Source organism: Astatotilapia calliptera, chromosome 20 (genome assembly GCF_964374335.1).
Source record: "Astatotilapia calliptera chromosome 20, fAstCal68.1, whole genome shotgun sequence".
Classification (NCBI taxonomy): Eukaryota; Metazoa; Chordata; class Actinopteri; order Cichliformes; family Cichlidae; genus Astatotilapia; species Astatotilapia calliptera.
The window spans coordinates 9,928,834-9,952,797 of record NC_137441.1 but is presented as its reverse complement, the minus strand read 5'-3'; the positions used below and the strand labels follow the sequence as shown (position 1 = coordinate 9,952,797).

Below are 23,964 nucleotides of genomic sequence, written 5' to 3'. Positions count from 1 at the left end.
ATGTTTTGGAAAAAAAAGAAAGCTTTTACTTGTTTTGCAGAAGAAATAGAAAGTCAACTTTATTACACGTTAAAGAGGTTAGATAAAAGACTATACTTGCTAATTAATATTCTGAAAAGATAGTTGCATATCAATTTCTCATTATATATTCTACTTGTAAAAAATATAATTTTTTATTATATGTTAACATCCTCATTACAATCACAAAGCTACATGATTATTTATTAGCTTCTTATTACAATAAGTCATGAATTGAATGCATTAATTATGCATTGCTTAACCATGGGCTTTCTTCACTTTAACCCTTCCCTTTAAACTTTTAATACGCTGGACCTTGTTCACAAAGCTGTCTCTCTCACCTGGGGAGCTCCCACGACTGGTGGTAGTAGTGTTACTGTTGTTGTCCTCCAGCCAAGTGTTGTAGGGGAAGGAGTCTCGCTTATGTGGTGTTCCAGCAGATGACAGACTCTCCTGGAGAATATGGCAAGGTGACCAAGAAAACCAGATTATGTAGATTATAGTGAAAAAACAAAAATGTGATAGCTTAAATACAATTTATAATTTGTGTTTCTACATGTAGTACATATACAGGATACACTGCTTACCATGCCTGTGTCGTATTCCTCTGTTGCCTCTGTCTCATTCTCCTCCACCACACTAGCAAAGCTGCTGGCATTGGAGGACGAGCGGGAAAGGTCGTGGGCCTCAGGGATGGATGCGGCCCTGCCAACAAGATAAGAACTACACCCTGGGTTAACAACTCCAACCTGATTTTATCTTATGTATAGTGATACTACATGTTAACCTAAGGGAGGATTACCCAGCAGTTACACAAATACAGGAATGGCAAAACATGCTATTTAAAATTTTCAGTGAGTGTCCAGGGGATATGGTAGGAGCCTGTTTATTATATATACCTGTTCTTGGTAGTTGTGAGCACCTCAGGAGAGCTCTGATTGGATGAATTGTCAGATTTGGGATCTTGAGAGGCGTGGCCACTGTCAGGTGTCTTCTGAGTGTTTGGGGAGTTATCTCTACTGCTACAAGTTAAAAAAATAGTGTGAAAAATAGGAAAAAAAAGTTATTTTATGTAGACGATGGTCTACAGGTATATGCTATGTAAATGATCACAGGAATCTTCTCCCACCTCTTCTCCTGGACTTCTTGAATGTTTTCAATGCCGATGGCACTGCTTCGCCGGGAGCTGAAAGGGCCAGACTTTTTCCTGGTTGGGCTTTTCCCTGGGATTATCAGAGACTGACAGGGAAAGAGGAAAACCGTTCAGGGACAATGCCAAAATATTTCCAATACCTTGTATAATAAACTAGGTTCGTTTCAAGAGCTTATCACTTTAGGTATTTATGACTGAGGAGAGCTAATGGTTACTTTGACCACTGAACCATTCATTTGTCGTGTACTGTATCATAGAGAACAGTTTGGCAAAATTTCAAAAACATATCATCCTGAATTACCAGGCTGAAGAGTAACACTGCTCCCTCCGAGCTGTCAGTATGATGAAAAAAATGTTAAAATATGCTTTTAGCAGCTTAATGACAAGCCCTGGTGGCAGTCTTTCAGCCAGAACAGAGCACACTAAGGCGGGAGATGAAAGATGGGTTTAAAAGCTCCAGAGCCTAACACTAAATATGCTTTCTCAGCATCTGCTTTGTTCGTTCAATCTCCCTTTTAATGCTCTCGAAATGAGAACTTTAAAAAAAAGAGGCTTTTATTTAATGTGGCTTCAAAGAGCAGTGGGGGTGCAGGGGGCGTTTTTCACAATTTCTCTGTAAGGGGCTTATTAAATTATAAATATTCATTATTTTTTAACAAATACAGAATTAAGCACACTGGAATGAAACTATAGAGTAAAACTGTAGCAGGTGTGCACATACTGCAGTAAAGCAGAGAAGAGAATAAGAGTAGAAGCAAATACTCTTAACAGTTCACACATATATTAGTCTAGAAAATATAAAAGATTGGACTTGCTAAAGCAACTAATTCACTGGAAAATGGGCAGGACTATGTTCACAGACTAAAATGATGATGCCTTTTAAATAATATATCCTGTCTGTAGCACACAGTTTCTGATATACACATTAGGGAGCTGAAATGTGCAGAGAAACATGTTTGGCTATGATGCAAAGGAGCCATGCAAACAAGAAAAGGAAACAAAGACGGAAAGCAAGTAGTTGGAGAGTAGTTAGAATTAGACATGAACCTCTTCTACTGTTCCTATCCCTATGGCACTGCCTCGGCGTCCATATTTACTCGGACTTTTGCCTGGGACAAGCAATGACTGATAAAAACAGTGAGAAAGAAAGAGACACAGAAAAAGAGAGAAGAGACAGAAGAGAGAGTGGTGATGACATATGAAAAAACAAGGAGAGGTGGGAAAAAGGGGGAGGAGGGGAGAGAAAACATGAGATATATACAAATACATATGAGATATCATGCAGTAAGTCATGTTGTCCAAACAAACTACGAAAGGCGTGTTAGCTGGAGAATACAGGGGGAGATATTTTGGTTCCATGGGTGCGACACAGGCAGCTGAATGGGAGAGAGTTATGTGAGCTGTATGTCTGAAAAAGGAAAAGGAAGGTAAATTCAGCGGAGGAGGGCACACAGCATGTTATACATTAGGAATCAAATCAAGACCTGCTTATGAACAAACAGTAAGCTCATCAGTCATACTCACTGATGAAAGATATTATATAAAAGTCTAATATGTCTAACACAGAGAGAATTAACTTAATCAGTTTATATAAGATACACAGTATCTCTCAACATATACCCTACATATAACAGACAGGCCACCATATGTAGTCACTACTGATGGAAAACTTGTAACTGTAACTAAGGTAACAGTCATATTTTACTTTCAACTGTGAAAAAAAAAGAAAAATAAGTGTCCAAACACAGACTGTATACAAAAGCTAAACCTAGTTTTCAAGGCTTTTTGATTACAAAAAGAAGTTCACTTTCATCAAAGTGTACAAGAAAACAATCCTCGACTCCCTCCATGTACCCACTAAGCATGTTCTGAGTTAGTTTTTGATCTGTGTGTTAGGTTTTTAATCATCGCTTTCAGGTGTTATTGAATACAAATTTATGTTTATTTTGCAAATTATAGCTCCCATGGTTCTCTGGGAAAAATATAGAGCAGGGTGGGCCTTTCAGATTGGGCTTATCTTATAATTGCCAAGCTACTGAGTGCCCCCCAGTTTCATAATGGGAGTTAGTCCATGCTCATGAAATCCAGTTTTTAAAAAAAAACAACTCAAGGCTTTAAGAAAAAGGGGCACCAACCTCATGGTGGCTGTGTCTGTCTTATATATGCAGCATATATGTGCACAAGTTTAGTTACAGCAGTATTTCTGAATAAATTATTTAAACTGAAAAACACCTGAAAAGATTTACAACTTTTCCTCTTGATGACATAAATATAAATTTCCCCAAAAAATGAATTTAAAATCATTGCGTGATTATTAAAAGAAAAAATGTAAGCATACCCACACATTATACACACTATCACACAAAGACAACTCCAACCCATGTTAGAAATGAAGTGATCGCTCATTAACAATGCAGATGCATGGGCATTTAAATCACGTGAACACAATTAGAAAAAAATGCTTTAACCCATTCAGCTTGTGTCCTAAACATATCCACTTTCATGACTGTTAAGTCAATCCGTTTTGGTAGTGGTAGACAATGTGCAATCTTTGCAAAGTGACAGTCAAGTTTAAGACTCAGGCATAATTGCTTCCCGTGTCCAAGTGTGCAGTCGCTCTCTCGCTGTGAGAAGTTAGTGCTGCAGGCAAGTGAAAGAGAAGGGGGTATGAACTCTGTTAGATCTGCAGAGGGGGAGGCAGAAGCAGCGAGGCTCACCTCGCCGTAGGTACTGGAGGAGTGGGACTGTACTTACTATCCCTGGGAATTTAGGGCTCTCTGCGGGGTTGTGGTTAAAGTTGCCGCTCAGGCTAGTGGAGACTGTGTGCGGCTTCTTGAAAGTAAGACCCATGGCATCCATAGACTGGCTTCTGCTGCGCATCACCCTCTACAGAGAGACGAGGAGGAGGAGATACATTCAGATGGTGCTGACCTCTCTGACCCCTCGGTATCACTGAACAGGCCAAGAGGAGCCTGGGGGCTGTCCCTGAACACTGACCACTACAGGCAGAGAGCACTGGCCAGATTCTAATTCTAACAGACAAGAAAGCGACAGAGAACACTAGTATGCTTTAGTGCCTGAAGGAGGTTCAGATGAGTCATTTTTATTTAGGTAGGTGATAAGAGAAGAGAGTGGGAAGTAGAAGGGCCAAGTGGCTCAAAGATGTCTGACCACACTGAGTCTAATCAGAGCCAGAAGAAGTTTAAAGCCCAGTGCACCTTTTTACGAGCATGAAATAATGTGGAGAGGCAGAGGCGTCTGATGATGAAAGGAAATTATCCGTTCCATCCACATTCCCCAAATTATGACACATGAAGATGATAGGACCATATAGATACGTGAGCGGTGGCACTGAAACGTGGCGAATCACAAAACAACTATAAAGCATGAAGAAGAAAAGCTGGGAAGCAGAGAGCGGTATGTTCCAGGAGGACAGAGCAGCAGAGCTTCTCTTCATTCAGATACAGATTAAGAAAAAGCTTCTACAGCTCAGTCTGCATATAGACAAGAACAGAAGAGAAATACTGCCAGAGAGAAGTCGCGCTCATGTTCACATAAAAAAAACATCTCTCAACAGGTAACAATGAATACTAATTAGAGATGCCACTTTACAGGCTAATATTAAAATGTAATTTAATACTAAAAGTTTGACATTTTTGAGAAATATACTGATTCCTGTTGGGAATTAGATCAGAAAATCAGTCTCAAATCTGTCTGCAGTATAAAGTCACAGCTAGCAGTGGGTTATCTCAGATCAGCATAAAGGCTAGAAACAAAGAGCATACTGGCACCTCTAAAACTTACTAATTAATACATTATCCAAGGGCAGAAATCGCTGGTTTTGTATGGAATAAAACGACTGAGTTGTCTGAGAACACTGTTTGCCTCTGAGGCAGGTGGAGCTTCTCTCTTTTATCAGTGTTTTTGCTAAGCTAAGCTGCTGAGCTTGAATTTAAATGATGTAAATAAGAAAGCTCCTTTTGTTTTGCTTGTGCAAGTAAAACATAAAACCCTAGTTTCTAAAACAAGACTTTGAATATGCAAACTAGCTTCAACTTTTTCTTTCTGAGAGTTCCAGTGAAGCTGTCGACCTGAAGCTCCAGCCTCTGCTTCTGCTTTTCCAGTTACCTTAAAAGACTCAAAGAAGCCTCCTCCTCCAGCATTCCCATTTTCCAGCTTATCGTCCTCTCCTCCAACACCCATTATGGCCTGGCTGTTTAAGTGGAGCTCCTCATAAAGAGTCTCCAACAAGGCCGATCGTGTTCTCTCCTGTCGCGCGCGCGCACACACACACACACACACACACACACACACAGAAATGAGGCAGAGGGAAGTAAATAAAATTTTTAAGGCTGTCAAAAGACGTAAAATGTTTTAAGTCTTTCTTAGAAACTTACCTCCAATTTGGCAAATTTCTCAGCTTTGTAGCAGGCATATTCTGCATTGATTAGCTTAGTAAAAAGGAATTCATGGAATTCGGGGCCCTGCAAAAAAGGATTAGTGAGGTAAGGCATCTTCTCGGAAACTAAAAGATGATCAGTGAGGTCAAAGATCTTCATCTTCTTACTTTTTTAAAGATGGCAGGGTTTGGGAGGGCGGGGCCAAAGAAAGGTACATCATCCCGTGCTGTAACTGACACCTAGAAAGGAAGATAAAGATGAAGTGCAATAAATGCTTTCAGGAGAAAACGTCATAAATGAGAGGAAGCGGGTTACCTTGTAGAGAACATTGTCGGAGCAGGGGTTGACCACTTGGACTACAATGTAAGCGTGGAGAAAGTTGGAGGCGATCATGTCTGGTACAAAGGGAGTATTTTCTTCTTGGAAAACGATGGCGACAATGTCATTTCCTATGTGCCTTTTTCTCTGCAACTGCAACATAACAGCCCAACAGCAACTTAGTTTTATACATAAATATATATACATATTTTATATAAAAGGGTGTAAATGATTATTTTCTCATGTAACAATTGACATAATGAAAGGAGACAAATGCCAAGCATTAGATGAAATGTATGAACAAAGTTAATGCTCCCTGGAACTCCCTCCCTGGAAAAACAACTGGTTTTTCTACTGATTACTGTTAGTATCATATTACTGATAACACAAAGCTAGCTAACCAGGAATATTTCCAACTGAAAACATCTAAAAGGATTAAGTGGGATGACAATTACACAGCATTTGCGTTAAAAAAGAAAAGACTACACAAATGTCTTTAATTTCTAGCACCAAATAAAGGCAAAGTCTGAATCTTTACACTACTAAGTCTATGAAACACCACCAGGGGGTGCTGTTTCCTCGATGACAACCTCCACAGAAACAGTTTGCTCAAAGTAGCCCATATGTAGCACTCACTGCTGCAGGAGAGGCTGAACATACAGGCATTGGTCTTATCTCTGTTTGTGGATGGTTTGATAGTAAATGATAGCATTTTTCATCTTGCGATCCTCAGTTTTTGTGTGAATGTGTGAGATAAAAGAGAAAAAAAGTTGCTGCGTGAGCAATGCAGTGCTACATCTCAGCTTTAAATCACTTCGAGGAATGAGTGCTGCTCACAGACGCAGACACCAAAGCATTCGCTGAAGTAATATATCTCAAATACCAGGGAGTTGTGTTGTTTTGGGTTCTTTTTGTAATTTTATACTGCAGGCTTTTTGCACAACAGGGATGCACATATGCAAAATATGGTTCTGTGATGCCCAGAGGGAACCTGCCTAACCATCCTTTGAATCATAAAAGGTGTGTTAGTCTGGTATTGCATTACAGTACCTGCTGGGTGTCCCCCTCTGTGTAAGGCAGCTTTGTGGACACATGAAACATGACCTCTTTGTTGCGGTAGTTGCAGTAGACAGATTCTGTGCCAGTCTGCCCGTGAGTCACATCTAACCCTCCGCGGAAACTGCAAGCACACAGAACCATGTCTAGGAGGATATTCTCCACCATCACTGCAGCAGCGTCACCACCTTTCATGAAGCTAGTCTGATGTAAATTGTAGTGGCATTATGTTATGAAATATTAGATGGGGGATATCGAATGCTTTCAAACCACTGTGAGGACTTTACCCTTTAAAGTTATGCAGCTCAATTTTCTCTCCGAGAAACTCCAGGAATTCTACAAAGGCATGGCTCTCTTCGTTGTTGCCAAACAGCTCTTCCTCTGAAGTCTGTAACAAATAAAATTAATTTTAAAAATAAATAAGCGAGCGAGCTTTTTGCAGAACGATGAGAACAGTTTGTATGAGTACTGCATAGTTTGCAGATAGGTTCCTAATGACAGTGACGATATCTGAGAAGAAAAGGGAAAACGAATTATGGTAAGGTAAAATTGTTTTTGCTAAATAGTCAGCAGTGGCACAGTGAGAGCTGTATGTTGCAAGTGTTATTTTTTTCTGGAACAGATCACTGGGGTCAGTAACTAGAAGCGAGACAATGTGTATCCAGTGTGTGTTTTGCACTTTTGTTCAGACACGGTGCATTTGCATTTGAGATAGCAGAGGTTGTTCCAATTAATTACAAAAGTAGGTAGAACATTTGAAATAAGGCTTTAGGAAACATTATGATTGTGATGGACTGCTGATTATCAATTGTCAGTAACTAGAGCTATGATCTGAATAAAAATGCCTCCTTTAAAACAAAGGGATGCTAACAATACCTGGGACAAGGTCCCACGGCTCATTTCACTATTTATGATTTGCTTTCTCTGTGCAGTGAGCCTATTTGATCATGCCTGAACATCCCTCCTGAATGTAAGAGGGTCTTTTCTATCTTTGTGAGAAGGCCAATTAGATCATTTAACATGTTTAACAATACATTTCAATTTCTGTAGTATTTGCAAAATCAAAAGAAAAGATTTCTACACAGTGATGTCTCGATTTAAAGGTAGAAAAGCACTCAACACCTCTTTTTCCACCCCACATAGTAAACAAGAGGGCTGTGATTGCCTCAGAAAATGAGAGGGTGTGCTGAAGGCAGCCACAATGACTGGGCTTAAGTGAAAGCCATAATTAAGACCACAGAGGACCAAGTATAATAAGCTTCCTTAAAAATGGATGCAAGTACTTCTACAACACTGCTTTTGCACCTGATCACATCCAGGCTTTATTGCTTACCTGTCCAAACTTTTGATAGATGACTCCAAACTTAAAATTGTTGCTTATCACATGTTCATCGAAAGTAACAATAAGTCTTGAAGCCTGCAAAAATCACAGATATAACGTTAAAGAAGATGTATATGGCTATATCTAATTATATTTATCTGCATATATGATTTATTTCTCCTGTGTATACAAGATGTTTTTTTCCTTTTCTTTTCTCTCTCTCATTTTTCTTTTGCTAACATGCTTCAGTGCAAAGGTTGATAAAAACCTCAATCCCATTCAAAGATGTACTGAAAAGTTTGACTGAAGGTAATATGAGGCTTGCAGTATATTATTAAATATGAAATTCCATCATTTCCCCTTCAACTGTAGGATATTGCTTAAAGCAGCTGTGAAAAAATCTAACCAGATGCTGAAAGCTCATACTTCTGGGCCTAGAAAGAAAACCCTGAAAATCTGTGATCCAGAACTTACTTTGGGATAAAGGACAGGATAAAAGCGGTCCACGTTGACCTCTTCGCAGACAAGCTTGAATTTAAAAAAGCCGTGGGAAATAATGTCAGAATGTGCTGGAAGTGTCACAGCAGCTTATCTTTAGACAAAAAATATAAAAATGGCTTCTTACCTTGGCCATTTGGACCACATTTGGAAACTCTGTCAGACAGGAAATGGGGATCACATCGTGGTAGGTTTTCAGCTTGGTCCTGATGAAGCCATAAAGTAATTAGTGTGGGTTTTATAGCCATATAACACGAAGCAGCGTTTCTCAGAATCTATCAGTTGGTGCAGAGATGATCCGGTATGGACCATGGTCAAAGCTCCCCGCCCTTGCCTCTCTTTGCCTTCTCTCCCTTTCACCATCCCCACCCACTAACTGGCCAAAATAGTCCATCTGTTACTCTTCTGTGGAAATGACAGAGCTGTTGACACTCTTGCTGGCTTTACGACTCTTATGATAACACCCCAGGCGGATGTGTGTGTCCGGTCAATGCTGGGCAATTTAGGGGGTAAAAAATTACTCTGTAGCTAGAGCTTGTTGTTCACAAAAGAGGCAAAATCTTACACATTAATTACTTCAGATTATGAAGTAACCAGGCAGACTTAAATTGTTGATTTTCTCAGACAATTGGGCAACATTGTACTGAACCCTGCATGAAAATTAAGTGTTACCTGAGCATTAGACGCAGATGTTCCTGGTCACCGATCACCTCGTATTTTAGGGAGAACACCAGATGTCCAAGGACACTGTCCACTGAATAGTAATTAAAGTGTTCCTAAGGGCACAGCATACATTAGTACCACCATTAGTATCTGTCATAAAGAGGCACACATGTGCACAACACGGGTAAATGTGCTCCAGTTCATTCATTTCCTGTCTGAGTTCCTTTGTTTACTCGTCCTCTGCTACATGCAACCAATTTTGTTTACTGGTATTATGTGTTTGCAAGAACACTTGCAAAGTGTAATGCATCTTCATTAGCCACAGTGTGTGAGGTGCCTAATTGTGAGGCAGGCTTACTGTTTGTACTTTATTATGCAGAGATTTGCTTATTTCCTATTTGTCCCATTACTGTAATGAAGAAGAAGTAATGCAAAATATTTCATGACAGCAATGAGACTCATTTGAAGAGGAAGGAAGCTGTTATAATGAGAACATGACGTGAATATGACTTTGGCAATATCACTGTGGAAGAAAACAAATCTCTGAAAAAATTGTAGTAATTTAACTAACTTAGTACAGTTATTAATATTCTCATTAACTGCAATTTTAACCATGAAATAGAAGAGAATTTGACAAATATAATGGGGGAGCAATGGGGGAGATATTTAAAATGCATCCAGCTAAATATAATCTATCAGGGACATCGAAATGTCACAGATGATATGGTTAAAAACTATGCTAAATATGGTAACTTACTCAGTTAAGTAGGTTTAAAATAGAGCTGCAGAAGAGGCAATACAAGGGGAGCCCTTAGCCAGGACTGCAAATCAGCAAATGCAAAGCTGATTTAACTTAATATGCAAACTACAGTTTACTTGTCAGCAGCTCCATGTGTTTCTGTCATGTGCAGAGTAGCGAACCTTGCCCAGGAAATGTTTCCTGAAGAGCGTAGCCAGGGTGTTACATTCCAGCTTGGTCCGAGTGTTCGGGGACAGAGGCTGGAGAGGCTCCGTGTCTCCAGCCTGGCTCAGCTCATGGTTGGTCCCTTCAATCCAGTAGCCCCCAAACTGTGGCAGGAGGATAAGAGGAAAGGGGCTCTTTCTCCCCAGCACCTGTTTCAATAAAAAATAGCAATGAAACACAAGGTTACTTCTCAGAGATAGACAATGAACTAAAAATTTGACTTGAGAAAAAATTAAAAAATTTTAAAAAATTAAATTAAAATGAGATTCGATTAGCCTGAGTATTTACTAGTTTAATAAGAATGCTCGTAAAATTTCTGATCACAGCTAGTCTTTTGAGGCTTAAATGAACATTTTATTGAGACTTTGGATGTCTACAACACTGAGTCAACTGCTTTCAATATTTCTATGCTTTTATTGGAATAAAATAATAATAGTAACAATAATACTGCAACACAGCTTCGTACCTCATGGACACTTGGGTACGGTATGTAATCCTCCTCAGTCTGGAAAAAAAAAGAAAAATGCTTTGTTTCCTCATCGAAGAAGGACAATAACAACAAAATAATAACGACTTTACATTCCCAAAGGACACTGTTTCAGAGTAATTGCATAACAGTTATGCAATGAAAATCTGTTTAGCAATGACACAGAAATCAGCCAGCAATGCACACCTTAATGAAAGTAAGACTATTTGGCACACTGGTGATATAAAATGCTTCATCACTTTATAATTATGTGTTCAAAAGCCCCTTTCAGAACTTTAGTCTACAGAGCTTAGCATCCCACTTGCTTGTTCCTGTATGGAACATGGGCGTTTCAGTGCATTATGAAGAACACGTTGTAATACTGAATGCTGAAATAATTGCCATGTCTGTCAGAGTAAGATAAGGTGGAGCAGCCGTGGACAGTGAGAATGAATAATTTGTGTTGCTACATGAAGAGTTATACCTTAAGAGGCGGAGGAAAGGTGCACCTCTGCTCATCCATCCTGTTCCCCTGTAAGAGAAGCAGGTTACAAAAGGACAGGAGGGTCACACAAAGTGGCATGGAAGTCCACAAATACCTAAAGTCAAGCACAAAACCAATCTATGAACACAAACTGTGACATAAACAAAAGGCAAAAAAAAAAGATCAAACTCATTATGTAACAGCTCAGTTTTCCCCAGAGATGTGCAGCAGGCAACAAAGCAAAGTCAAAAAAGGGACAGATGGAAAAATACAGAAAAAGATCCATTATGGTCCTCAGAGTGAGGAGAGTGAAAGACGTTACAGACGTGAGTCTGGAAGTGACAGAGAACTTTATTAAACACACTGCAGAAAAGTGTGAATAAGAGTCTTGGGGTTAAAAAGATTTATAAGTGACAGTCGTACAACTGCACATGGGGTGTGTCTACGTGAAAAGAGAGTGAGGAGGATCGATGCAGAAAAAGAGATGCAGCGTTACTAAATCAAGGCTAGATGATGGCGCCGACCATCATGGAAGACGATGCAGTCATCAATACACTGTCCATCAATACATTGCCAGTGGAAATAGACAATCCTGCGTCACGTCCCATGCAAAAGAAGAATTACTGCCAAACATGAAAGAATAGTGTAGTGAATAGTGAAGCACCATTGTGACTGCAATTCATATTTTTTAAAAAGAAGATAAATGTGCATTTAAAAAAATAATGCACAGATGTTCTATTATAAAACACATGTCTTGTCATTGGGAAAGCATGAATACAGAAAACATCCTTCCAGAGTCGTCAGAAACCAGGAAATAGATTCTGAGGTGAGATAATGAGCTTACAGTTCGGCAAGCTAAAGTTTCAACCAGAACGTTAACAAAGACACCGAGACAAACACATTGACAACACTCCTCTGAAAATACTCAAAATCCCTCTCATGTTCAGAGAGATTATGAGTACTGCAGCAAAGGAGAGCCAAAGTGTTGCAGAATTAGGAAGAGACACTGGCTGGTTAGTTGCTTATTGAGCACAGCTTAGAGAGCCAAGACAAAATACAGAGATGCGATCTTTTATCATCTTACCTGCATCTTTTCAATCATTTCAAATAAATCTGGGGTCTGGAGAGAGGAGAATAAGATTCAATGTTTAGGCTTCTTTGTCTTGAGTGCAGAGGTTAGTTTGCCTTTGACAGGCGTTAGTGAAGGTTCGCTGAGTTCAACACTTTAAAATCATCACACTCCATCCAGTGACAGAAAAAAACATCTCTGGAACACCGCCTTTACATGGTTATTGTTAGGGTGTCAGATCTCACTGCTATATTTGCAATACTGCATGATGGGATTACATTAATTCAAGATAATGTGTGTGCAACATTCTATGCACTGCTTATTAGACATGAAAAAAATCCCGGTATGTGCATTTGTGTCAGTGATGCTCTTTATGTTTCAGAGAGCTCTATTCACTCTTTACAACTGTTAATAACCCAACATCTTGCAAAACAAAATTCCAAATAGACTTTTTAAAACTTTTAGAGGGCAAGAGGTCTATATAGTCAACATTTTACGTCTACAGTTAAGGTCTCTGAAAACCCCTCAAAAAGTATAATAATGCAACATTTTCTGTAGAAGTCTTCTGAAAGATGCCAGAAATGCCTTAAAATTAACTAATTAGGTGTTATTTGATACAAACCTGACATGGTTAGGAATGTGTTTGAGCTGTTAAAAGCATGAGGACAAACTGACCTTAAAAGAAGCGGTAAAGTTTACATTTAGGAAAGCCTACAGTAGAGCAGATGTCGTAAAGCTGGTAAATTACACATTCTTAGCCAGATGTTCCCACCACTTTTAAAACAGCCAACGTCTAAGCTCATATTTATTTTAATAAACATGTTACCTTATTGCAGAACATGATCTTGTCACATCTCACCGTCACGTGTGACCGACAGGAAAATGAAAAATCGACCCCTTTCTTTAGAACGAACCACAGTTTGTCTGGACATCACATTCCAAATCGCATATGTCATGTGAGCATAATGACAATAAATATTGCAAAAAATGATGAAAAACAATTGTCCGTGGACATATTGGTTTTCGGTAATTAAGTAAAAGGCTGAAAAGTTCAGCCAGTAAAGCCTGACAAAGTCAAACACTTTGTGTACAGAGCAATCGTGTCTTGGCTTTCAGTGTGACTGTGAGTAAAGTCCTCCACCATGTGCAAACAATAGTCCGCCACAAACCCTGAAAGTAAATAGCTCTGGGTTTAGCCAGAGATTCCCATATGGAAAACAAATGCAAATATTATGTCTAATAAGACTTATAAATTTACTATGATTTATTCATAAAAGTGGGAGCTTTCGCATTATACTCACGGAACATAACAATAAGTATAACTTGAATATGAATTGTGTTACTTTCAATAAATAGTATGAGAAGTAAGTGTTATAAGACTCATAAATCTATACACATAAGATGGATTATGAGTATGAGAACTGCTTTGCTAGATATTATCTTTGGGCTTGAACAAAAACAAGTGTGCTATAAATGTCTCTCTCTCTCATATATCTATCTATCTATCTATCTATCTATCTATCTATCTATCTATCTATCTATCTATCTATCTATCTATCTATCTATCTATTTATATATATATATATATATATATATATATATATATATATATATATATATATATATATATATATATATATATATATATATATATATATATATATATATATATATATATATATATATATATATATATAGATATATATAGATATATAGATAGATATGTCATTAGTTTGGAGTGACTGTCTGTGCCTTAACTTAAAGGCGTCCTCTCCACTTTGTCTGTCATTTGTTGATGTTTTGTATGCAGCATGTTCCTAAAATAAAGCTACTTACATTGCTGGGTTTCTTCCAGTGTGTCTTTGTCACCATTGGAGCATAGTTGTGTTTGTCAATATTTTTAGCCATTTTTAATTCTCCTTGACAAAAAGTCCTGCAGCTTCAAAGATGTCCCAGTGTCACTGACTTCAGCAGATTTGGATTAAACGCTCCATGACTGCTGTGCCTTTCTGAAATGGCAAAATCCTAGCTGCATCGCCGCTGTTTGCAAGCATCACTGACAAAGTGTTGGATCAGACAAAGTTGGTGACAAGATCCACAGACTCTCCCAGTGTGTGCTCTGAGCATACAAGATTATCTGCAAGTTTATGTCTCAGGTTGCAGGCAAACCTGCTATTGCTTAAAGCTGAGAAGTAATCCTCTGACTGAAGCTGGAGGTGTCTAGCCTTCTGCTGATCCCTCTTTGTCGCTCTCTATCTCTCAAAAGCATTGCAGGAAGAACTCCAAATTTTATACCAGCCACCTCTGTCTTTACTACTATCTGTATCCTGGCTTAGGCTGACAGGTGGCAAGAGGTGGAGTCCAACCGTTCTACGGTCACAGACAACAGCTGCAACTATGTCCTGTTTACAGATCACCTATTACACTAGAATCAGGATATAGCATAAAGTAGATGTTAGAAAACTATGCAAACCAATGGTAGAATGAAAGTAATAAAAAGGAACAATCTTTTGATGAAAAACAAGACATCTCATTTTTGCAGAAATTGACAAAGAGAAGGCGATGAGGGGATCCCCAGGGAGCCAAGCTAGCACACACAGTGCAGGTGTAGAGCTCAGACCTTTCATTATGAGAGCTAATAGGATCGCCATTATGACAAGAGACAAATTAAAGAGGCTTCCTCTTGCTCCTCTTGACTTATCAGCTGCAACGCCATACATCCTCGCAGAGCTCATTAAAACTTCAACCAGCTCCATGAAGTGGATCAGATGGATACACGTGAATGTGAAATTCACATGAAGTCTGGTTCTTTGTTCTGCATTTTCATTCCAGGGCCATTAAAGATATTTCCTGACATCTCAAATTTACAGAGCTCTGTAAAAAGTCACCCTGACTGGTGTAACAAATCAGTAAAAAAAGGTTGTAAATGACATAAACATGTTTTCATTAGAAAGCTCACCCATAATTACTCATGCAACCCTTTCCAAGAGCAGTGGACAACAGTTCATGATTATTTCAACTCTTGGTTTTGGTATACTAATACACTTATTTCTTTAAGCACTACGGTTCTGGTGAGTAGGATGTTTCAGTTAGTTGTTTTTTTTAGTTTTTTTTTTATCTCGGCCGTTTCTGCCACCAAAATTTGAAAACTATCACTTTTAGAGTTTTGCATTACATCTCTAAGAAATCTGCAAGATTATTAATAGGACAGTTCAGTTTGAATCAGGCAATGGCCATAAGAGCTGATGGGGTTAATTGCAGATTGACCTGCTTTTCGCAGGGCTCTAATTAAAGTGATACACTCCTCGGAGTCTTGCTCCACTGAGCCCTTGTTGTACTACAGCACACCACATTACCACGCTGTGCCTAAAACTCTTTCCATGCTTTCCCTTTTTCTACTTTCTCCTCAATTAAAATGTGCAAAAAGGGAGTTGCTATCCTTAAATGTGTAAGTGTCAAACAAAATGTTCGACTAACTGGTAAGTCTGTTTTACCTACAGATGGTGCATGCTGCAAGGATCAGGAATGATGGTTTCAGCAATCCAATCTCTGAATTCCTGAATTCTTAATCCCTTTCTCTTCCTACTCTCCCTGCTTTCCCCAGATGAAGGCAGATTGTGAAAACTGTAAGCCCGTTCCAAAGTGCGAGGGATCTTTTGAAAGCAATCCGACACGAGTGACACTGTTCCTGTCGTTTAATCACCGAGGAGCTAGGAGCTATTCAGTTTCTAAGATCCCAAAATATCTCTGCCAGGTTTTCACATCAATCACAGAAGTGCTAAAGGTAAGCATAAAGATTCTGACAGCAAAATAGATTTGCTACGGACGTGACAGTCTAAACAGATTTATTGAAATTATTTCCTCCTATTTCATTTTCACTTTTGGCCCTTTTTCCTACACCTTCAATAACAGCAATTTAGTATTTCCTCAAACCATTTTTGCTGAAAGAAAGAATATCAGTTCTAGTATAGCTGATTCATAAAGGCAAAAAAATGCTTTAGTGAACAGGAGGCAAGCTGAATGTGATGAATCTGAAAATGACATGACAGCTAATAAACCGCAGGCATTAAAGAAATGGAAGAGCACAAATCTTCACACTGAAGCTTAGCCTTATGAAAACCCAGAGGAAAATAAGCAAGGCTCAGGAAAGCATAAAACAACTGTGTAATAATTGAGCCCCACTCAGTGTTATCATGCATAATTGACATTCCAATTAGGTTACACCTCATGGATGATGATGGGCATGAAGAAGCTAGTGTTTTGATTTAAAAATGACTCATTCAGGCTTTGATTTGTTTGCTCTGATGGAATCAGGCTTGTTAGGCTTCAATTTAAAAATGGTCAGCATCCGGCTGACAATTTCCTTCTAAAAATAGATTTCTATTAATTGAATCAGTCAAACATAATCATCCAGACACAGAGCTCTGTGTGCATTAATACCACAAGTTACACAAAAGAAAGCAAGGATAGAAATCAAAGTAACACGCCATGAAACTGGGTCTAACACATCACAAGAACACTGAGCAAGTGCATCCAGACAAAAGCAAGTGTGGAGACAAGATCAGCTGAGACACGTTAAAAAGATCAAAGAATGAGGGGGTCACACAGAAGTCTTTAATATAGGTCAGCGGTCAAAGTGCAAACTCAATTTCCCCAGTCCTACCTTTTGAAATGGTGAGGTGGTGAATGGGAGCTTAGGCTGGAGCAGCTGGGGCTCTAGAGTTGCAGAAATTCGGGGGTCACTCCCATCTTGTTTCCTAAAATCAGACAGATGGAAGAGAACATTCGGTCAGAAAAGGTCACCCAGTTTGAGATCAAGCAAGAGGACAACAAAAGGTAATGCCTCAGGAAATGTTGTTGATCTCTTTAGGCAAGAAAAAAAAGTCGTATGGAGTGTACGAGGTACTTGTAGTGGTGTAAAGTCACCTTTTTGAAATTAGGTTACTGTTACATCGCTCTTTAAGTGAAGCACATTCCAACCTGACAACAAAATAAGGTCTAATTTACATCAGAAAGTAATAATACATCAGTTTTTAATTGATATTAAATTTCAAAATCCTGTTTTCCAACTGGTTTGTTTGATCTGCAGCGTCATAGTCATCGCGGTTGAAATCTGTTGAACAGTATCAAATTTTATAGCTAAGTTACATCTGACACAAACCCCATGATTTCTTTGCTGTTTATGGTATAAGAAACAATAACTTCCAAAAGATTTCACCTTTTCTTTTATCACACAATCTACCTCACAGACACCTCAGGGGTCTCAGGGAACAAGACCAATACTTTCACATTTATCAAAACAAAAGCATCTCTAATCCAGAAGAACGACACACTGAACAATACTAATGTGACACATCTTTTGTTCTAAACTCAATATCTCTACCAGAACAGCTTTCTCTCAGCATGATGACTGATCAATACCTCTGATGAATATGGTGCTGTATTGACACCGACAACTGGTCAGTTTCCACAGCAGCCTTTTAATTTCTGCAATTTATTTCAGTCTCTTTCATATGCGTACAGCGATTAATCATCACAGAAGAAAATCTGAACTGATCACGAATCAGCGATAATATCATGAATTATGTGTATGTCTGCCGGCGATTATTAAAGTAGGATACGGCAGCTACGATGAAATATGTTCAGGGTGCGGCGTACCCCAGCAGCCGAAAGGCACGACACTCCGCAAGCAGAGAAGTATTACTCTACGCCCTCAACAACTCCAGGGGACAAAATGGAACACTCTTTAAAAAAAATTGTCATTTCTCAAAGAGATAATGTGGCTGACTGTGCTGACAAAGTATTCAGTTATCTGAGTGAATGTATGGAGCTGCAGTGGATGGTCGGATGCTGAGGTCGGAGCTGCTCAAGAGGGACACTGGCTGAGAAGGAAATCGGGTTTCACATGCCCTGAGAGCACTCACATTCAAATTTAGGTGAAGAAAACAGAGCATGAATCATTAGTACACCCTGCTGCCGCCCTGCTATTACACAACAAGTGAGTCTTCAATCAAGAAAAGTCCTGCAGCAAATGAAACTGGAATATTTCTAAGCTCTTTCTCAACAGGCTCACACGAAGAGCTCTCCCAAGGGAGAACAATATAGGAAAAGGCATCAGCTGTCCTGAACTCTTAATTAGAACTAATGCTCAATAGATCGTCAGGACACACACACACACACACACACACACACACACACACACACACACACACACACACACACACACACACACACACACACACACACATATTTAATTATACAAAATGAATGAATGGTTTAAGCAAAATGTATAGTCCCAAAAAAAATCTAGGTAATACTAGAAGCATATGTCTCCCTATAGGAGTCATATTGTGCACACCTTATTATTCTACAAAAGACAGTGTACTGGGAATTTATAATATGCATACACCACTCCAGAAAAGTATCACAATAACATGCATGAGGGTAAAGTCCAACAAATGTCCAGCACGAACTTGTCCTTCATCATAAGCATGTGGGGCAGCACAAATAACATGCTGCTGCTCGCAGACACCTGCTCGGTTCTATGTAGGACTACCATGTAAGCCGTCCTGCGGATCAGTTTGCAGCATAAAGCCACAGCCTTATCCCAACACCACAACAAATTACATAACACACCCCAGCTGGTTGGCAATGCAGCACAAAAATCAGCCGTGTGAAGAAGTCCCTGTGTGTCATCTGAGCAAACTGATGTCCTGCATGGAGCAGAGCAGGAAACTTACTCACACAGTGGTGTGGCAGCTGTACACTTGGCGCTCCCCGGGAAGTCAAGCCAGTGACCGGCACTCGGACGGATAACTCACCGTCCACGCTCCTTCCAGAGTTAAGCTTCTCTCTCCCTCGTACTTTTCTCACTCTCTCGCTCTCTCGCTCTTATTATTCTTAATTCTCCAGCTCCAGCCCGATCACTCGCTGATTCTCATCAGTCGTTCACCTGCTGGCCTCACGCTCAGCTCTTTAGACTATCGCACACTCCCAGTGAGCATCCTCTCCGATTCTCCTCCCTCACTCTCCCTCCTCCCACCCAGTCACACACACACACGTGCACGCTTTAGTTGCCACTTCCTCCATCTCCACCCTCTTTGTCCGCTCTGCAGCTCTCACACACAACCCGATACTCCAAAACCTACACTCGACACTAACACCCACCAACCCCCCAACCAATACCACTTACAATCTCCCTTATCCCCCTTCCAAAGAAGGAGACCCCCCCCTCCCATTCAACTGAGAACTACTGAAGTCTGCAGTCAAAAAGAGAAAGCATAGATTGTTAGGGTAAAGGGGGTTGTCTTCTATCCCCACACTGCCTCACAAGCCTGCTCGGGCTGTTGCTGTGGCAACCAACGTAAGCTACACATGAAAAAAAAAACCCACCCACATGCACATTCATGTTCATTATCATAGGACTTGAACAAGGTGATTATGTTCAACATTAAGCACCCAGAGATGAGCAGACATCGTAGCCTCCCCCAACACTCATTGTGCAGGATGAGAAAACATGTGTGGAAAGGTTTTTAATTACTGTAATGAGTCTCATTTAATCCCCAGATACATGTGCGTTTCCATCACTTAGCTGACATCCACAGTTCCCAGCAGACCTCCGACTAATGTCACCAATAGACAGATAAATCCCTGCTAAATAATACTTTAATGCAGAGGAGTGTCAATCTATTGTTCCATTACTTAGCTTTTCAAAGTGTAAACCTGAACTACCAAACGGTGTGTGCGTGTGTGTGTGTCAGACATGAAGAGATAATAAAGGATTACAGCACATTCATCATACTGTGAACCATTAAGAGCTGTGTATTGTGATAAAAACAAATAATCCTCTCAACTCGAAAAGCTTCTTGGGTTAAAAAAAGAGAAAAGAGCGAAGTCTATTATATCATTAATACAAACTTTGAAAAATGTCCAGATTACCAATAATCTGCTGAGATGCTCTTTCGAACTGTGACACTAATATCTCTTTCTCTTCTTAACGCTTAAGTGAAGAAAATCTGGTTCTTTTTTTTTAAAGGTCCCAGTGACCTGGGGTGTAGGTAAAAAAAAATGAAAATGTGGAATGTGACAGCTTTGTTGCGAATTATCCGATAAGAGCAGATACTGCTTAAATGCCCCGCTTAAAATCTGATTACCATGAAGTTAACACAGATTATTCGATCAGATTTCAATCAGATGAAGGGCATATGCATTTACAATGACAGCTTGAGACATAATTGAACACCAAATACTGACAAAGAAAATAGTAGAACTGGAAAAAATTTATAGCCACAAAGAGCTTTTTTAAAAAAAAAAAAAAAAAATCTGCTGTGGACAGTGATAGTTGTTTTTAAATTGACTGCATCTTTTCTGCTTCACCATCCTCAGCAGAATCAGTAAATACCCTGTAAGTGACCCAAACTGCAATAGATTCCCATCCCATTAGCCGCTGAAATGGCCTGTGGTCACTGCTCTCCTACCCCCATATCATATCCTCTGAGAATTGCTGCTGCGCTAAAAAATGTCCTCATCTTCCACGCCCTCTGTCTTCCAATCTCACTTTGAGCTATTTGTCAACCAAGAAGAGTTTGATAATAATCCAAAATCCTTTGAGACATAAAATCAAATAATCCCAGAGCTAAGTGAATCCTGTAAATCCCACAGGATGTTCATTATTCCTGATGCAGGTTTCATTATTCTATTAATATTTCTATTTATACAACAAAATATTAAACTTCTTATAATTTAAATGTGCATCACCATGCTTAGCAAAGTATGCCCTGCAAGCAGCTAAGAATGTAATCTGTATGATGTGTGTGGGAGGCAACGTGTGACCTGCTAGTGACCTAAAAGGCTAGCTAAAGGTTTAATCACAGAAGCATTTCACATCAGTTACACGTCTGAGGTCTCCAGCAGGCAAGATGGCTGCTCTTCGGAAATTTGAATTAATTGTTATTTATGCATAACAAGTATGTCTCCCACAGGTTGCGATTTAATTAGTGGTGGTCGACCTCAGGGGGGTAGAACAGGAGGGCGGGCAGGGACTGTAAACAGCACTGAGCTGTAAGAAGTACAGCACTGAACGAATAACTGAAGGCATATCTCCAACAGACTGTCTACATAGATATTAATATTAAATATATAATACAGTTCAGTGTGTTCAGTGGTGAATTATGTCAAATGTTTTACTCCATCAGCTGTGTTAACTGGTAAAACAGAAGCGGGCAATGAATTTTCCCAAGTGGCCACATGAGAAACTGGGACTGTTATGGAGGGCTGCAAAGAAATATATTATAATGGTGCGAACCTCCACAATAGTCCTAGTCTCCCATGTGGCGTCTTGTAAGAATCAGTTGTTGTGATATAATATTAAATCCAAAAGCTGAGAATCAAAGTCTATCAGAAATCCTTCATCAGAGTTCCTGCGGCACAATGTCGGATGTGTTCTCGTGCTGTTTTTGGATATGTTAAACCCTGCCTCCCATCACTCTTAAACAAATTGGCTGTTTAATCAAGCACATAATTTGTTTGCAAGGCAAAGTAGGAGTGCCAAGTGCAACTCAACTTTGAGGAAACTTTCCATCGCTATAATGATATCTCTGCAGTATACCTCTACAGAACCCTACTGTGACTATGATTGTGATGTGGTTCAATAATTATACAGCATTTTAAGTGGGTAATGAGGTTATATTAGAGGGTGGGGGAATAAAGCTGCTATGAGATGTAAGCTTATTCAAGTTGTTATTCTCCCCTGACATGAAACTCTTTGTGCTTAAGTGTCCCAGTTAGATGCAGAGTAAACAGTAAATATGACCTAATTATAATAATAACATAGTCTTTCTTAAAGGTGATGTACGTATACAACATTCAGAGCTGGATGTTTCATTAGAGCACTCCCGTCTTCGGCCAGCGTGAGCCACACCTCCTTACTTCATTTGCAACTCACAAAAAAGGGCAAGGGCTAATAGCTGTTTTTCTTTTTTTGTTTTTTGAGTGACAAATGAAGTAGGGAGGTGTTTTTTGTTTGTTTTTTTGTCAAGTATTAGGTTGTTTCCTTTTAGATTATTATTATTGACATCATAAATCATGCTTGTTGAGAAGTATTTTCACTGCACTTCTTAACTTCAACCTTGCCTTAACTTCCACACTAGAGGGGTATACTACAAACAAAGTTCAGCTCAGCCAGGCTTTCTCTGTGTTAGCTTGCTCAACAAAACTTATAACAACAGTTGGAGAACGTGGTTAGCAGAACAGTAGCTAACGACTTTGTCTGTTAAGCCGGGCTTTCTGCTTCAGGCTCACAAAAACCACGGGCCCTTTGCAAGGTCGTGTGACTCTTCCACATGAAACGATCCCCGTGAGCGCAGCCTGCTCCAATCAGACATTATCAGATGATGATGATAAGATTAATACTGCAGAAAATTGTTAATCTTGCACCTTATTGCACAGAGTGGTAAAATAAACATTCTAATTCAAGTTAACAGCTTTATTGCCAAGTTTGGCTCTCTGTGCTGCTGTTTATTTCTAAGGTCTAGATGCACATTAGAGCTCTGAAACATTACATGTTACTGTACCATAGCCTAATGTTTGAGCCTAAGGACACGTAGAAATTGCTTTAGTTTGTTGTCAAAGTGAAGTTTTGGGCATTTTGTTGCTTGAACAGGTGATTTTGGTGTGTTGTGTTCTGCAACTCTAGCAGTGTAAAAGAGAATTAGCAGCAGATTAGAATTAGGAATAATGATAGCTATCCATTTTCTGCTTCATTAAATTAATACATGCAAACTCCTATGATGATGTTTATATAAAATATATTGCCCCAGGAGATAATATATGTTGCAATTAAAACATGCTGTAAATGAAAGAATCTGCTAAAAGGTTTTCCAGCTGTTTTTAGATTTAAACACATGTTCAGCATAAGTTACCGCAGCGATATAGTCAGATAAAAGGAAAGCTACTTTCGTGACACAGGAAACTCTGACTTTAAGCTCAACATAGCCCTCTAAGCCAATAATCTGGTTTCATAATACATCCCTAGGATGGAACAGAGAGCAGAGAATAACAAAACAACAGCAGAAACTCTCACACTAAGCTTTGCTGTTTTACTTTCCAAATGTGCTGTAAGAGGTCAACCTTAGTATCTTTATAAATTTGATGAATGCCAACACATTTCCAGGTACTCACATTAACTCAGATCCACTAACATGCACATATGGATGAGTCGGCCATAAAAACGTAAAACAGCAAAAAAACCAGAACAGTGTGACATCATTTTCTGTGAAAGATGCTCCATTAAGTATCTAATGAGCAAATAGCTGCTTGCTGCTATATTAATGTTGGATTCAGATATTATAGTATCTTTGAACCAACACAGAGCATACTGTGTTATAAAAAATACTGAGCATGTAAAAAAAAAAAAACGTCCTATTCTAAATGTATTTCAAGACAAACAGATTTTCTCATGAATTACATTTGTTTGTGATGGTTGACAAAAACATTTCTAGTCAAATTGTCTCATGTGTCATTAACTGTGTGGACGAGTCATCCTGTTAACCCAGAA

General features: G+C 39.3%; 1 protein-coding gene across 22 annotated transcripts in view; it reads right to left on the bottom strand.

Moving 5' to 3' along the window:
• LOC145422829 (rap1 GTPase-activating protein 1-like) overlaps positions 1-23,964 on the bottom strand; it is a 52,717-nt gene that overhangs the window by 2,357 nt on the left and 26,396 nt on the right. For 3 of the 22 annotated variants that reach the window (XM_080294680.1, XM_080294662.1, XM_080294664.1), the window contains 20 exons: positions 17,074-17,167; positions 11,342-11,389; positions 10,858-10,896; positions 10,349-10,540; positions 9,437-9,540; positions 8,892-8,970; positions 8,741-8,794; positions 8,279-8,362; positions 7,233-7,333; positions 6,940-7,069; positions 5,887-6,042; positions 5,739-5,810; positions 5,569-5,655; positions 5,300-5,440; positions 3,926-4,057; positions 2,219-2,296; positions 1,148-1,257; positions 918-1,040; positions 606-741; positions 360-471 (listed from right to left, as the gene is read on the bottom strand). In XM_080294680.1, coding sequence (XP_080150806.1) covers positions 360-471; positions 606-741; positions 918-1,040; positions 1,148-1,257; positions 2,219-2,296; positions 3,926-4,057; positions 5,300-5,440; positions 5,569-5,655; positions 5,739-5,810; positions 5,887-6,042; positions 6,940-7,069; positions 7,233-7,333; positions 8,279-8,362; positions 8,741-8,794; positions 8,892-8,970; positions 9,437-9,540; positions 10,349-10,540; positions 10,858-10,896; positions 11,342-11,380 — 1,969 coding nt within the window. In that variant the 5' untranslated portion in view covers positions 11,381-11,389; positions 17,074-17,167. Of the gene's footprint in view, positions 1-359; positions 472-605; positions 742-917; positions 1,041-1,147; positions 1,258-2,218; positions 2,297-3,925; positions 4,058-5,299; positions 5,441-5,568; positions 5,656-5,738; positions 5,811-5,886; positions 6,043-6,939; positions 7,070-7,232; positions 7,334-8,278; positions 8,363-8,740; positions 8,795-8,891; positions 8,971-9,436; positions 9,541-10,348; positions 10,541-10,857; positions 10,897-11,341; positions 11,390-12,425; positions 12,462-13,236; positions 13,551-17,073; positions 17,168-19,150; positions 19,393-23,964 lie in introns of those variants that run through there. The other 19 variants (XM_080294659.1, XM_080294663.1, XM_080294672.1 and 16 more) reach the window with 18 other exon arrangements.